Consider the following 16379-nt stretch of genomic DNA (forward strand, 5'->3'; position numbering starts at 1 on the left):
GCCTTGTTTCAGAATGGTTCTAAGGGATGCCTGTTTTATTTCCAAGACAACTGGCACACAGTCATTGAAAAACCAGAGCCAATGGGAAAAGTGATTTTTTTCAGTAGTTTATTGATCAGTAGACATTTTTTTTTTTTACGTTTTGAAACAAGATTACAAAAAAATAGAAGCATTGTGTATTAATAGCATTTTTTTGGCTAATTAACATGTCATCTGCTACACTTAAATTCAGCCCATGTTTACCTGGAAAAAAACTCAGTGGTTATCTGTCCTAAGAAAGTTACTCTTCTATCACGTTCCCTGGAGGAAATAAACAGTGCCTCTTTAAACACTTTCCTTATTTCCAAGGCAATCTGTCCATGGCATTGCTCTGGGCATCCGGAAGGAGCAGAGCTGCAGAGTGGAGAGGTCCCGGTGGTGGCTGTCAAGCCGACTCTGGTGGTTAAACCCCATCCTACATGGTGGACTCCAGTACAAGACATTCCCAGTGCATTACAGGGGTGGCTATTGAGACCCAGTGGACACAGTGAAGGACCGAGGTCGGAGCAGTGGGGCCAGGGCTCTGCTGAGCCTGTAAGCGGGGTGGGGGTTGGAGGGGAGCACAAGGCATTTGGCTTCCTCTCACATGCTCGGTGACCCACCTGGACACCAGTCCCACGATATGGAGTAAGAATCCAGCTCCTTAAGGCCCACCGCTCTGTGGGAGGAGCCACCGCCCCCAATCCAGGCGCTACTGTTGCACGATGTCAAGTGTCCCAGGGAAGCCAGTTCAGCCCCAGAGAAGCGAAAGCCAACTGAAATGCACGGCCCTCCCACGGAAGACTGGCCCCACCCCGGGCCATCCAAGCATGTGGCGAGGAAAGAATCCATGTAGGACGCCAAGCAGGCTGGACAGCAGCGTGTGGCCGCAGAGCTGTACTCTGTGATCATGAGCTGTACACAGACAGACTCGAGATCCTTAGGTTTTTTCTGTGGAGTCAAGGACAGCATGGAGAGTTTTAGAGTTCAGCTGCTTCCAACCCCCAGCCATCCATGAGTGCTCTAGGGAGGGGGTTCTTGGACAGTCGGGTGGCCCTGGGAGGACAGCACAGATGGCCAAGGTGTCCAGATCCTGAGGGCTCTGTGTTACCAGCCCTGCTGCACAGGGTCAGGGGATAACGGGTGTTTTGGATCCAGACTCAAGGAACTCTGTGCAGGTCCTGGGGAGATAAGGGTCCTCGCTTGGCCGCCATCCCTAATGGTTTCCAGTGTTTCTTTCCAATCAACTTTTCACAATGGGTGACTTCAGGTTTCAAGAAAAGATTAACAAAAATGGACATGCAAATTCCTTTCTCTTTATTTTTTCTCAGCATTTAGCTGATAGATGATCTCCTGCCAGAGGTCATGGGGTGGTGGGGTGGGGAATCACCCATGAGGTGTTTCTATCCTCATAGCATCAGAAACCTCCTCTCCGGCTCCTCTAAAACAATATTCCTCTATGTCAGTATATAGACAAAATCTACATATACACACATTAACAAGTGTCAAAAATATGTACTCACGGGACATGTGTGTATATATTTATCTTTATATATGACAGCTGAACATAGCAAGATCAATCTGAGTGGAAATCAGCTAACTCTGGCATCTCCAAACCTCTGGACAAATGAACTCTCTCTCCTCTCTTACTCTTGTCCTTGGCTGGATCAACTGTGCTCACATGCCTGGGTGGTCCTCAGGTGTTCACAGAACCATCTGCTCAGATTACAGTGCTGGAATCACAAATGTCTCTTTTCTGTGTGTCCAATTAATTTAAAAGTGCTCATTAAGACTAAAACCATGTTATGTATTTACTTCTCTTAAAGCTAAATTATTTGGAAAGCAAGCTAGGGAGAGTGAGGGCTGGGATCTGGGAAAATGTTTAAATAAATAAATGTCTTTAAATCTGCAGTTCTGCCCTTGATGACATCAGGGGGGAAAAAATGTGGCTTTGGGAAGACTTGGGTGGGACTGTTTGGGTTTCCTTCATTTTGGTGCTGGCAGGGTTCCAGGCCATGTGGCCATCACAACAGTGATGAAATACCATGTCTCTCTTATTGCATAAGTAATGGTATGGAAAGCCACCTGCATCCCGCAGCTGGAGCCCACATAGAGGCTGATCTCCACTAGTCACAGGCATTTGGGTGAGTGGTCCAGAGAGGCTCACACAGGGCCCCTGGGGGAGAGAACACTCAGGAGCTGATGGACAGCGAAGTGCCCAAACCCTGCCTCGAGGCATCCGTGGTATGAACCACACAGATTCTGAAGAAAAGGCTTCATATGAGAGACTCCACCTTGTTTCTGCATAAAGGCTTTTATCCTTTATACAGAAGCTGTATTTAAAAAATTGGACATGATAAAAACGCCCATTTTCTTGTTATAAAAATAGTTTCTAACACTAGTAGACTGACTTCTTCTACCTGATAGCCAGTGAGGGTGGGCTGGCCCCTCATTCCCTTTGTGTCCAGAGGGCCAGGACAGTGCATGCACCAAGCCATGTTTTTGCTGAATTTAAATCCTGCCATTGACCAAGGAGTCTTAGAGACACGTGACCATGCTGAGGACTGGGGAAAGCCACCTCTTTTCTTCCTCTAGTGTAAATGATAGTCTTTGCTACAAACTATTGGACAGACAAGTAAAGCTCATCTTCAGATTTCGACGTGACTAGAATACTAGAAATCTCGCCAAGGGTTAGTAAAGGTTGTGAGTTCCAAATTCCTAACCAAATATAACTTTGCTGGCAGGCTTTGGGGTTGGGGGAGCCCTGGGAAGGCCGGCCAGTGGATGCTGTGGGGGACACTCCCTGTGGCCTGGCTGCCTGCTCCGCGGGCCAGCAGAGGGACGGGAACATGCAGACAAGGTGTGTCCTCCCCTCAAAGCCGGGACAGCCCTCTTCTCTTTGGTAGATAGTTTGGAGAGAACAGAAACGTCTGCTGTTTTTTTTTTTTTTTTTTTTTCACTCTAAATAAAGCAGGGAACAAAATAAATAAGCTGGTCTTTGCTGCCTCCCGGTGCTAAGGGAGAGCCGGGCTCATAACAATGAACAGTCCAGCGGGGCCTAGCAGTGCCCCTGGCTCACTCCCTGTGGTTCCTGGGATTCCATATCCGAGTTTCTCCAGGCTTCCAAGGACTTCCTGGAAGCATTCCTGGAATCTCCCTTTGTTCTCAACCCTTCAAACTTCATATCCATCCCCTCTCCCCAATATTTTAATAGAAACTCAGGGAATTTTAAGGTAAAAGGACCTGATCTAGGGTCCAGTGTCTGCCCTTCCCATTCTACAGATGGGGAAACTGAGGCACAGGGCAGGCAGTGTCTCACCTAGGGTCACTCAGTGAGTTGGTGACAGGGTGGGCCTCAGGCCCAGGCTCCCCTGATTCCAGCCCCACATTGCCTTCCCTGTGTGTCATCTGCCCCTTAGTCGGCCTTGGACAAGGACTTCCTGTGGGAGGGTGGCACAAGATGGGGGGGCAGGCTGCTGGGCAGCTCGTAGCCGCTGAGCTTGATCTTTATGAGGTGCTTGGCCAGCGCGAACTCCTCCTCATCTAGCATGCCATCGCCGTCACAGTCAGCCAGCTTCCAGATCTTGCCTAGGACGCTGTTGGGCAGCTTGGAGGTCACCATCTCCTTCTTGGCGTTGATGCCTGATATCTTTCCATTGATGGGCGACAGGGTGTAGAAGAGCTCGTCATAGACGGGCTTGTCTTTGGCCACGACCCACTCTTCCTCATCGGCACCCTCCTTGGCGCCCTCCCCATAGCCCTGGTTGAAGGGGCTCTCGGCTGTGCCATCGAAGGCGCCACCCTGCACGAGTGGTGGGGGCATGCTCATCTCCTCCTGGCTAATGAGGTTCATCAGCGATGAGATCTTGTTGGTCAGCATGTTGTCCACGGCCTCAATTAGCTTGGGCTTCAGCGAGTGGAACTTGGTGAAGTCGTAGTTCTCAAGCTTTTCCTGGAAAAGGAGAAACCACAGACTTGGTTAAAGCCCTTCTGCAGGAAGCAAACAGGAGAGGGGTGGCTGGAGGGACAAATGATCCCTTAAAGCCGGAAGCCCATACTCTGGGCTGTCCAGAGCTCTCTCTTTGGTATGGTCCCCATATCTGAACTCACCAGGAGTTGCTTTTGGAACAAGAGGCGATGTTTTCCTGCAGTAGCTGACCTAGGCTGGCAACAGGATGAGGGACAGTGAACCCCTAGGCTTTGAGACAAAATTCCTTCACCCTGCTTTTTTTAAGCACTCTAGAGATTTAGTATTTTAGCTTTTAAAGAATTTTACATACCTTACATAGTTTAGTTGATCTTTACAACAATGCTGAGAGTTAGGAAGGGCAGGTATTAGTAACTTACAGAGAGCACAAGGGGTGTGTGCACTGGTGGAGTCAAGACCAGAGCCCAGGCCTCCTGCCACCTGGCTAGTCTCTTAGTGCTGTAACGTGAAGCTGTGATAGAGCTGTCTGTAGAACTTATTTAAGTAACAATGATTACTGAAAGATTATGGTGACCAGCTAAAAAAATGTGGTTTATGGTACAAATACGTAAAAGTTGAAACTGGTAAGAGAGAGAGGAGGAGGGATAGTGTTAGTCACTCAGTTGTGTCCGATGCTTTGCGACCCCATGGACTGTAGCCCGCCAGGATCCTCTATCCATGGAATTCTCCAGGCAAGATATTGGAGTGGGTTGCCATTCCCTTCTCCAGGGGATCTTCCTGACCCAGGGATTGAACCCAGGTCTCCTGCATTGCAGGCAGGTTCTTTACCCTCTGAGCCACCAGGGACGGGAAGGACAAGTACAAATGCAGCCAACAGAGCTGAGAGGTATTAGTGGGATGAGGGTGAGTCTCAGCTCCATCTCCCAGGAGAGCTGGGTGGAGCAGATAGACCACAGGGTCTGGAGACGGCCCTAGTGGATGTGGCCAGGATGGGAACTGACTGTACATGCCACAGAGGCTCTGTGAATGGCTTTGTAGAAATAGTCCTTCCTGCCTTGGTTTTCCTTGGTTACTCACCTTCCTTCCATCCATTCATCCATCCATCCATTCATCCATCTAATCCAACATTTACTGACCATTTGTTACAGGCCAGGCCCTGTTCAGGAATATAAACATGAAAAGCCATAGTCTCTGCCTTCAGGGAACTCATATTGCAAAAAGGGCTTGACTTAGTTTACAGTGAAACAATGATAACATAAAATAGAATAAAGTAATTAACAAAGGGAAAAGCCAAGAAACTGAAAGAAAGAGGGAAGGAATCATCACATCAGACAATGAAGGCTGTGAAAGGCTATGTTCCTCAGCTGCCCTGGCTGGGGCCCAGGGATCATACCCCTTGGCTGTCGGAGGGGAGAAACCATCTGGTTATCACAAAAGACAAGTCCTCTCTGGTCCTGAACTGTGAGAGTCACTCAGCGGATTTTTAAAAGATGGCTTCAACAGCAGTTTTGCCAAATAAATGCAAAGAATTCCAGATATGGCGGTTTTTATTTGTGCTTTATGTGAAGTATTTCTGTTTGGACAATCCCACAGGGCCTTGGAGGGGCCATTCAGGGGTGTGGTTTTCTGGACATGGGGCAGGGAGACTTCCGAGGGCAAGAGTTTTCACATACATACCCCTCGGACCTGACTGTTCTGGACAGAATTCATGGGACAGGTGGTTAGAAAAAAAATGCAACTTTGTGTCACCATAAATACCACACTTTCATTGTAAATAACTAGGGAAAAACTAGTAAGCAAAAGAATCTTAAATCATTTATAACACCATCACCCAGCAATCACCTTTGCTAACATTTTGGGGGGGATACATTTATAGCCATTTTAATAAACACACACACACACACTCTTTAGTTGAAATAAGACAAAACTATTTAACAACCTGCATTTTAAAGAAATAATGTATCATAGCTTTTTATGATATCAATTTTATACAACCTTTTTAAAAATTTTAAATTTTATCTGATTTAATTTTCAAAGTTGAACTATGGTTGACTTACAATATTGTGTTAGTGGACAACAAAGTGATTTGGTTTTATATATACATAACGTTTTTCAGATTCTTTTCCATTATAGGTTGTTATAAGATACTGAATGTAGTTCCCTGTTATCTACAACAAACACTTGTTATTACTCAGCCACAAAAAAGAATGAAACATTGCTATTAGTGGCAATAAGGATGGACCTAGAAAGCATCATACTAAATGAACTAAGAGAAATATAAATATCATATGAGATCACTTCTATGTGAAATCTAAAAAATAATACAAGTGAATTCATTTGCAAAACAGAAACAGACTCAAGATATAGAAAACAAACTTATGGTTATCGAGGGGGAAGAAGGGAGAGGGATAAATTAGGAGAAAGGGAATAACACCGCCATATACAAAATAAACAACCTTATTCTTAATAGCAACATGATAGTGAACTGTATAGCTGGGTCCTTCCTCCTTTACCCTGTCCCATGTAGCTGGACACTCAGGTTGTTTTCAGTGGAGAATCAAAATTGGGGTCTCGAGGGTATGTTGGAAGGGCAGACATTCTGGGCTGTTATTCAGAAGTGGAGTCCTGAGCTTCAGACGGTAGAGAGGACAGAGCTGGCAGATCTCAGGAGAGGTGCCTCCAACACGCTTCTCAGCAGCACACTCTGGCTGTCAGAGCAGGCTGGGCTGGGCTGACACCTGGCCAGTGGCCTGCGCTCAGCTCAGAGCAGCGGGTCAGCACAGGTCTGGTTTCTAAGGTGCCTTCCAGTTTTCATGTCCTCCACCCTCACTGATAGACCATAGTCACCTGTATGTCATCCAAACATCAGCAGCAAATAATGCTGCCAACAGTTTGGGCTCCAGCTGCTGGCATCTCGGTTGGTCAGCCAAGGGGACTGAGAAGAGAAAGCAGGCAGCCTACACAAAAATCCCAGTGCTGCTGGGGTAAACAAGTCTGGATTCCCCTGAGTGCACGAACACCTACCCTATTTCCTCATGAATGAGCCTGAGCTCTGGGCACACACAGAGCCTCTGTGTCTGGCCAAGCGGACGAATGAGGGTGGTGCCCGCCCAAACTTTCCACCCGCCTGCAGGGGACGTGGATTCAGACTGCAAATCTCTGGAAAACACACCAGGGGAAATGGCCACATATTTGCAGAGGTGGACAGGAAGCAGCAGCAGCAGCCATTCCCGCCCTGGAGGGCACACAGGAAGTAAGCTCTATGCTCATGTGTGTGGTACCCGCCTGCCCAGTCCTGGCCGGGGATGGGGTGGGGTCCAAGTTAAACTACGCCATCCCTGCCCTCCCCAGGGTAGCTCCAAGACTTGTTATTGGGATGAACATACAGTGGGGAATTTATAAAGATTTACCCATCAACCACTGTATCCATCCAAGCCACCAAGCCTGGGATCCTGGAACTCCCTCCCAAGAGACAAAGATCAGTCCCAGCCCAGCTTTCGCTGGGCTCTCCCCTGCCCACCCACTCCCAGCATGTACCAGAAGCATTTTGAAAGCCCTGGGAAGGTTGGAGCAGATGGGGATGGCTCTGCTGCCCTCTGCTGTTGAAATGCTGCCAACTCATCTGCTGTGGGGGCCCAGTTCTCCAAGAAGGATAACTGTGCCACCCACCAAGGTGGCCTTGCTACCGCTCCCTTCATTCTGCAGCACAGATGGACATGCTGGTGCAGCAAATCAGATTCCCTCCCCAGTGGTTGTAGGGTGGACACAGGCAGGTGCACTGCAGGTCACCAGCCTCCCCCGCCACCAGGCAAAAGCCTGCAAAATACAATCAGCTCTTGGCTACGGAGAAGAGTCACCCTGTCTAGCTTGGTCCATGAGAGCACAGGGAGAGCAGAGACTTAAAGCTGGCCCTGGTGAGCTCTCTTCGAGACCCTGGGATGTGCCAAGACCATTATCATCTCCAACCTTCTGCCCCTGCACTGTCCCATACACGGGAAGGCTGACTGCCTGTGACTGGAAAGATAGATGCTCAGACACCCTGACCCACACCTGGACCCTCAAAGCTTCCTGGGTGACAGCAAACTAGCTTGTGCAGTAAGCATGGCCTCGGGGCTCCAGGCCTGCCTTGCTTCTCGGGGATTCCCTGAAGGACTGGGGTGATGTGATCAAGGCCTGGCTGGCTTCCCAAGGAAGAATCCTTGGCCAGGTGGCCAAGCAGACTTCCAGGAGTCTGCTTCAGAAACCATTGGTCTATAAGCCTTGTGAGAGTCAAGTCTAGATCAGGGTCTGAGAAACTCACTACCCTAGAGCTTGCTACAATATAAACAAACATACACTAACTTATTAACTCACTCAACACATATTCATCGAGTGCCTGCAACACCCCAGGAGCTGGGGATATGGCCAAAAAAAGGACACGGGTCACTGACTTCATGGAGTAACAGCCTTCTATGGGAGGCACTAAATAAGACACTGAATCAATTAATTACACGAAAGCTCAATGACACTTATTTTGTAACAAGGAGCACATGGCCCAACAAAGGGCTTTGCTGCCAAAACGTCACTGCTGGTCACAGTCACAGCAGCACAGGCTGTAACCCAGACTGGACCTCTGTAGGGGGGACGGAGGTTTTTTTTTAAATTTTATGCTGTTTATTCACTGGTTTATTCCAGGGGCCTAGAAGAGTGATTGGCCATAGTAGACTTAGTTACTTTTCTTAGGTGAATGCATAAAACAACACAGGTGACGGGGCACCTATGTGTCCAGTGATGGTGCCAAAGTGCCTGGGGTGAGGCTGACCACAGGGTTCTCAGGGAAGGTTCGGGCCCTTCCACTGTCACCCAGCTACATGGGCCACCGAGACCCGAGGTGAGGGACTGCCCCTGGTGACCAGCTCAGAGAGGCCTGGGGCCCTCTGACTGGCCAGGCCCAGGCAAGCATGCTCAGGAGCAGCTCTGGTCGCAGAGTTCGCTTGCTCTGTACGGAAGTTCCCCGGGGACAGGCAGGGGGGCCTGGCAGGGAGACCTCAGGTCTCGGGAGCAGTGCTTTGTGGGTGGAGCATCGCAGGAGCCTCAGGAGACAAGGAAACACGGATGCCCCATTAGGCCATTGTGCGCGCAGTGTATTTATTCACAGCTACCATTTCAGTCAAGAAACCGATTTCCCTTCCAAAATATCTGAAGGACGCAAGGGAACAGTTTAGTCCTTCAGTTTGGTCATGGGGTGCAGGGCATAACCCAGTTAAAGTAGAACCTGCTCAGGAAGAGGCCCCAGGAGCCCTCAAATTATCCATCTTGTGACCAGAAAAAAAAAAAAAAAATCCAATCCATCATCTCAGTACAGGAGTATCAATTTCACTTCTAAAATATATATATGTGTGTGTGTGTGTGTGTGTGTGTGTGTGTGTGTATGTATTTCTATATATCTTTTAAGCTGACTAAACCATATTTGACCAGACCTTATATACCAGATGCATTCACCTTGATCCCAGGCATTGCACCAGTAAGTGTAACCCACTCCAAATTTAGCATGTACTTAGTGGGTTGCCATTTCCTTCACTTTTATGCATTGGAGGAGCAAATGGCAACCCACTCCAGTGTCCTTGCCTGGAGAATCCCAGGGATGGGGTCACACAGAGTTGGACACGACTGAAGTGATTTAGCAGTAGCAGTTATAGATAGAGAGTTAACATTAACAAACCCCTCAGGATTGATGCTGCCCCTCCTGAGGCCTGATCTTGCCTCCACTACTGATTCTTCCTCCTCCCATTCCCCCTCCTCCCTGCAGGCTGGCCAGAGACTCACAGGCCCAGAGTCTCCAGGGGGCGGCCAGTGTGCTGTAAGCTCTCTTTGGCCCAGATAGTGTTCTTTCAAATTCAGAGCCAAAATTTGAAAACCAGGGAACTTTACATACAAATCCAGATCTCCAGCTTTTCATGAACCATCCAGGTCTGCACTCTCATAAGGCAGCGACCGCTGGGGAGGACAGGGCCTCCCCACTAAGAAGGAGTAGGTGTTCCCTAATCTGCCCCCACCATGGGCCCCACAGATTCTCATCGCACTTGCAGAACCGTCTTTTGCTCAGTAGAGACATATTCCTCAGAACCCACATTTCTACCAAATGTGAGAAAGTAAGAGGTGGATGGCCCGGTTTCCTTTCGCTTGGCCTGCCTGCCTCACTTGTTCCAGTTACTACTGGCTGGTGGCTGCAGGAATCTGAACTGTGTTGCCTGCTTTCCAGAGAGGACTGTGGCCTCCAGTGCAGATGGGTCCTTGTACCGGACAAGGAGATGGTCCGGCTCTCTGAGGAGCCAGGTGGGGCGGCCTCACTGGCCTCCCTCCTCACAGGTGGGGAGGACAAGGTCAGTGTTGAAATCAGTGGTTACCTAACACCACTGCCAGAAGGTGGATATATTGGTCAGGCCAGGGTGGTAGCATCCATTTGGGGCCATCTGGGTCTGCCCAGACACAACTCAGTGAGACTCTGAAATTAGGACAAAGGCTGCCTGAAGCTGGCCTTTCAGTGAAACCTTCAGTGAGCACAGCTCGCTGTCCCCAGTGGACCCCAGCCACGGCCACAGCCCACCACGGCTTCTCGCTGGGCTCCTGAGCCTGAAGTGGCAACGCTGCCCAAGCACATAATCACGTGGGGCAGTACTGGGGAGAGCCGGTTTGAGGAGGCCCCTGGAACTGACCTCCAAGGTCACTCTCAGCTCCAATTCCCTAAAGGCTCTGGGATTCTAATAAAACAGCTATCACCTCAGTGTTAAAACAACCTTGAACACAGCCTAAGGAAGCTATTCAGAGGGTTTTTTCAGGCAAGCTTAATTTACTTCTTGAAATGTTTCCCCTTTTTGTTTAAATGTTTCAGGAGGCAGGCAATTTCTGCTTTATTCACAGGCGCCTATAATCATGGATTACTAGGAAGACGAAAACACTGCGTTCTCCTCCATTCTAAACCATGAAACCCACATGTAAACCAGCAACCAGCGGGACAAGGTGGCATTGCCCCTCCAACCCCCTGGTGATGCTGTGATGGGCCCCCGTACCTGCATGGCCTTGACCTTGGGGAAGTCCCCTGCAGAGATGTGGTATTCTCGCTGCAGCTGAATGTAGATTTCTGGCAACCTGCTGATAAGTTCTCTCTTCTTGTTTTCTTTTCCAAACATACTTGGCATCTCCTTCTTCAGGAAGCTGATGATGTAGGCATGTACCTGAAGGGGTGTATGTCAGTGAGGACGTGCCATTTAGAAGACATGCAAACACGATGGCATCTTCATGCATCGTAACACATAACAGGCACCCCAAGGGTAATGGTCCTTGGGACAGGAGGAGGGCGAGAACCTGGTGGAAAGGGATGGGGGTGCTCGGTGGGAAAGAGCCTGGTTCTGGTGACTAACCTAAGAAGACCTAAGAGAAAGGTTCACCAGGGCTGGTGTACAGGAGCACCAGGTAATGAAGCTGAGGCTGATGGAAATGGCTGATCGGCACAGAAATCTGTGAACAGTGAGATGAGGACTCCCATAACCTCCCTTTAGACAGTTTAGATCTCAAGATCACTGAGGTCATTTCTGCACAAGACCAGCTGCCTAGGACCAGGCCGAAAACAGAAGTGCCCTGTGGGAGAAGGAGACCTGATACATGAGCGGGGAGCCCCAGAAACCTTGGTCACTTAGGGTTAGCTGGCCTGGCACTGTTACCCAAAGGGTGGTGAATCCTGATGGGAGGGCTCTGCTTGGCCTGCGTCACCTCCTTCCCTAAAATCTCCACCCTTCTACTGATTTCCAACTTTAGGATGTTAAGAAACGCTCATAACAAAGGTTCTCTTTGTATATCTAGAATTCTACAGAGTAATTTAGAAGCCAAGAAAATAAATAAGATGAGAAACAAGGCAGTGATTACAAAAAGAAAATGACTATGTAGCTATGGAAAATTCTATTAAAGAAAACAGATGCCTACTATAATCTTGTGGAAGAATGGAAATTGAATAGGGGGGGTAAGCAGATACATTCCAAGGCTCAGTTGAGGGCCTCTGTGTATGGATATACACCAGGCACAGCCAAAAGCATTTTGTTAAGATTTGAACATTAAAGTAAGTGCACAGTGCAGATGCTGACATGCTTGGACCAGAAAACGCTAACTTGTCCTCCTGGATGAAGGTCATTATAACATAAGCACATCCTGTGCTGCCTGGCTATTTCTGCAAGTATGACTGGGACAGATGGTTGGATAGCATCACCGACTCAACGGACATGAATCTGAACAAATGCTGGGAGACAGTGGAAGACAGGGAAGCCTGGAGTGCTGTAGTCTGTGGGGTCATAAAGAGTTGGACACAATTTAGCAACTGAACAACAACAACAGCAACAATAGATTGGGAGAGACGCTTTTAAACCTTCCTGTCACTGGTAAACTTACTTACTTTTCAAATTAAAACAACTTAAAATATTCACACAGTTCTTCAAGATAACTAGAGAAATCCAAGGTTTGGGAATCCTTTTGTTTAGAATGATGGGCTTTAACTGCATTCCTGAAGATATGACGAATAAGTATTAAAACTTGTAAGACAGGTAATTTCCTTGGCTGGATTAGTGAATGCCTGGCTTGGTTTGGATGGGGTGGGGGAGGGCCATGTGTAGCTCCAAAGGATGTGGAGGGGTTGTCAAATTCCAATGGGAAGAATGAGCTGTCACCAGTTGTCCTTGCATTATTTCCTTGGCCTTGGCACTTCTGGAACCTCTGGACTGGACCTGTGGACCCCTCTCTCCACCTGCCCTGCTTTGGAGGTTCTTCCCAGCTGAAGCAGCAAGTACCCCCCCCGACCCCCGCTCAGCCTCCTACCCACAAGGTCGTCTTTCCAAGACCCCTTCCCAGAGCCCATATCTGGGGCAGCTGCCAGGGCCCTGTCCAGGCAAGGCTGACTCTCCACCCAGTCCGTGGGAATGGCACCTTGTTCTTGAACACCACCTGATCCCCAGGGGCCTGTGTTCCCTGGGCTGGGCTGCAGGTGATATGCCCCTGCCACAGCTCTCCCTGTCCCGCCCCCCACTCACCTGCTCCCCATCTCTACCCTTGTGGTGCTCACTGCTGATGTCTAAGGCTGCTGGATAATGGGCTCCCTTGGACGCCAGGTCTCAGGGCCCTCCTCCTCCCACCTGTCATGACCCTCAGGTGACCTGCTCATGCTACATGCTGCTCTCAGCCTCAACCTCCACTTCCAGGAAGTTCTAACAGCCTATTCTGGGGAAGTCTCCTGTTGTCCTGCCTCTGCAAGGTTGTCCCCTCCTGCCTTTCTCTGGGCATCCTAAGACAATAACCCAGGGTCAGATTCGATGCATGGGCCCTGTCTTTAAGAAGATTATCATGTTAGGAGGTAAATTACAATCCTTAGAATCACAGAGTATTAAATCTAGAAGGGGTTCCTTTAAACTGATTGAAATCCTGGTTCCAGGAAATTCACATGACTCAAGGTCATACAACTAGTTAGGAGATGCCAAGCTGGCACTAGCATTCACCTGCCTCATCCCCTACCTTACAGAATTAACTTTTTGTTAATTACTTTTTGTGAGTGTGAATGAAAAATTATACTGATGCTGCTGAAATCCAGAATTCACACCGCACTATGTCCAATGGAACAACTTAAGGCTTGGCTTCTGATTGTTCCTAACTCACAGGGAAGCTTTGGAAAGATCACATACTCTTCTTCCCCCAGATTCAAAGAAATGGATACATTATGGCACAAGATGTGAGTAAAGACTGCAGTCTTAAAAAAAAAAAAAAAAAGACTGCAGTCTTCCAGTAGGACTGAGTCTTTTGAGTTTCTAAGAGCCCATCCTAAACAAGGGGCAGTCAGGGTGGCTGAAATCCCCACTCAACTTGAAAAGCTCCCTCCTGCCCTAATGTGTCCAAAGGTGTGTCCCCAAATGATGCAGGACCGAGGGCCAGACCTGGCGGGGGTCCTCAGAAGGAGGTAGAGACAGTCTGACTCTTTGCTGTTTATAATAATAGAAAATTAATCAAAAGGAAGAGGAATAGGATAAAGCGGAGGTGGGCAGGATGGGATCTTGTTTTGGGAGGCTGGGTCAGGCCCTGCCACCGCTGCCCACTCGCTCACTGGACAACTCGGGGTGAGCTGTCCCCTCCCTGGCCTCAGCTTGCTCACCCACAAACCAGAGCTGACAACCCTTACCTCACAGGTTTGTGGTTATGAGAATCAAGAGAGAGCATGTATTTGAAAGCATGTTGTCCACTAGAAAGAGGAGTAAAAATGTTAATTGACCAACGACCAGACACTTGTAGCTGGAGTGGGAGTAATACCAGAGGTGGCTTGTGGCTAATTAGTCCTTACTGATCAATGAATAAACTCTCCATATTTGAATAGTAACATGATTAATCTGGGTTCCAAGTTCTTTACTCACAAGCAAATGGCACTGAGCCCTGTTGAACTTCTGAACATTTTTATCTTGTCCAATTCACTCTTTCACTTGTATAAAACTGGAAAAGTCCCCACTCATCAAATGGTGATGACCAAGGGTAAGTCAAATGGCTCAAAATGTCAGTTTTTTTTCTGGGTTAATAATGAGCAGAAAAAGATGGATTAAATGAACATGGATTTACAGTTCACATCTATACTCTGCCACAAGCTCATGAACTATGTCCAGTGACAAGTGTTTGTATATCCAATGCTGAGAAGCATGTACACAGAGTGATACCGGCTATATCTACTGTGGGCTTGGAGGGCAATCACAGCAGTGAGTGTGGGAAGCTTGCAATACGCATGGACAGTAGGAATGGAAAGGCCCAAGGAATCTGGACACTGGCGAGCGATGTGGAGTCAGTCAGGCTGGGAAACATGGTTCTGCATGGACAACCTCAGGGTTGCCCAGGTTTAATATTACCTGATGGAGATTTGCACCTTTGCAGGCCCAGCTGGAAACCTGCATAGAACATTTAACCTCTGGGGATCAGTGCATTTTAAAAGTGGGTTTATTATGATATAAAAACTTCAGTTCATAAACTGAAGACCCAGAAGATGAACCCATGAGGAAGTGTGAGGCTTCAAGATGCAGCTGATTGGCTCCCACTTGGGTTCCTTATTCTGTTGAAATCAAAGCCAGGACCAACAGCGGATGTGATTCTGAAGAGCCTTAAACGGGATTCGAGGGGCCCACCCAGTCATCTGAGTCAGCCTTCAAAGAGATAGGCTCCCCTGTGTAAGTGGACTCAAGCTACTGACACACCCCCAGTAGCTTGAGGCTGCTGACTGAGCTATTTTTAAACACTGCCTGGAGGACTATGCATCAAAGAGTTACCAGCCATTGTAGAATGACTCTTACATAACTCAGCTTGGGTCCACGTGGCGAATTTCAAAATGTCTAATTTCTCCCCCAGAAGAAATGGGCGGTACAGACAGAGTGGAAAGCTCAGTCCCCCAGGCCACACATGATGAAGAGGAGAACATGCTTTGAAGATGAAACTAAATTCCACAGAACTATACTAAATGCACCAAATCACTGACCTCTCCTTTCCTTTCTCATTTTTAGTTTGTTCCTTCCTCAAATGTTGACTCATTTTTTTCTGAACAAAGGTCTCCAAGTGGGTGGAAATCTTTCCTATTCATGAGCAGTGTATTTATAAAAGGTGGGGTGCTAGAGTAAACTTGCCTTGCTTTTTACCTTTGTGCATTTATCCCATAAACTACTATGATTTGGAGTTTGAACCTTATTTCATTAAAAAAAATTTTTTTTTTACAGTGACCAATTTTTTCAAGTCTTTATTGAATTTGTTATGATATTGTTTCTCTTTTATGCTCTGGTTTTTGGTTGCCAGGCACAGGGGATCTTATCTCCCCAGCCAGGGATCGAACCTGCACCCCCTCCATTGGAAGGCAGTCTTAACTACTGGATCACCAGGAAAATCCCTAAACTTTATTTAACTTGGCTGTTTTAATGATACTGAATAAAAGTAAATTCTTATTTTCTAAACCTTTGGTGGGGGCTTTCTCCAAACAGATTACTCTAAAAAATCATGAAATGAAACTTGACTAGCTCCTGAGATTATGAATAGTCTTCAAAGAAAGATGTCTACTGATATCATAAGATATATACTCTTCAAGGCTAACCAAAAAACCCACTCTAAAGATTTCCTGTTCCTTGAAATAAAGGACTAGGGGAAAAATGTAAATAGAAAAAGTAGGGAAATCATTAAATTTCAAGAGATCTTTAGTAAGAGTGCCATTTTTCATATTATGGAAAATGTCATATTTATGATACTTTGATTACTGCAGAACTCAGCAGGACATTAACAATGCCATTTCTGGCTTTTATTTCTGGATGGGCCACAAATTCTACCTAATTATGGTGGTCTATAAATAGACACATTCCACCCACCAACTCAGAGCTTCCCTGGTGGCTCAGAGGTAAAGAATCTGCCT

The 16379-nt window shown here is 47.6% G+C and overlaps 1 protein-coding gene across 1 annotated transcript in view; it reads right to left on the reverse strand.

The window, feature by feature from the left end:
- Positions 1-91: 91 nt before the first annotated feature.
- Positions 92-16379, reverse strand: part of EHD4 (EH domain containing 4) — an 85539-nt gene continuing 69251 nt past the window's right edge. The window contains exons 5-6 of the mRNA XM_020906810.2: positions 10996-11160; positions 92-3970 (exon numbers count right to left, since the gene is read on the reverse strand). Coding sequence (XP_020762469.1) covers positions 3434-3970; positions 10996-11160 — 702 coding nt within the window. The 3' untranslated portion in view covers positions 92-3433. The remainder of the gene's footprint in view (positions 3971-10995; positions 11161-16379) is intronic.

Source organism: Odocoileus virginianus, chromosome 6 (assembly GCF_023699985.2).
Source record: "Odocoileus virginianus isolate 20LAN1187 ecotype Illinois chromosome 6, Ovbor_1.2, whole genome shotgun sequence".
Taxonomy (NCBI): Eukaryota; Metazoa; Chordata; class Mammalia; order Artiodactyla; family Cervidae; genus Odocoileus; species Odocoileus virginianus.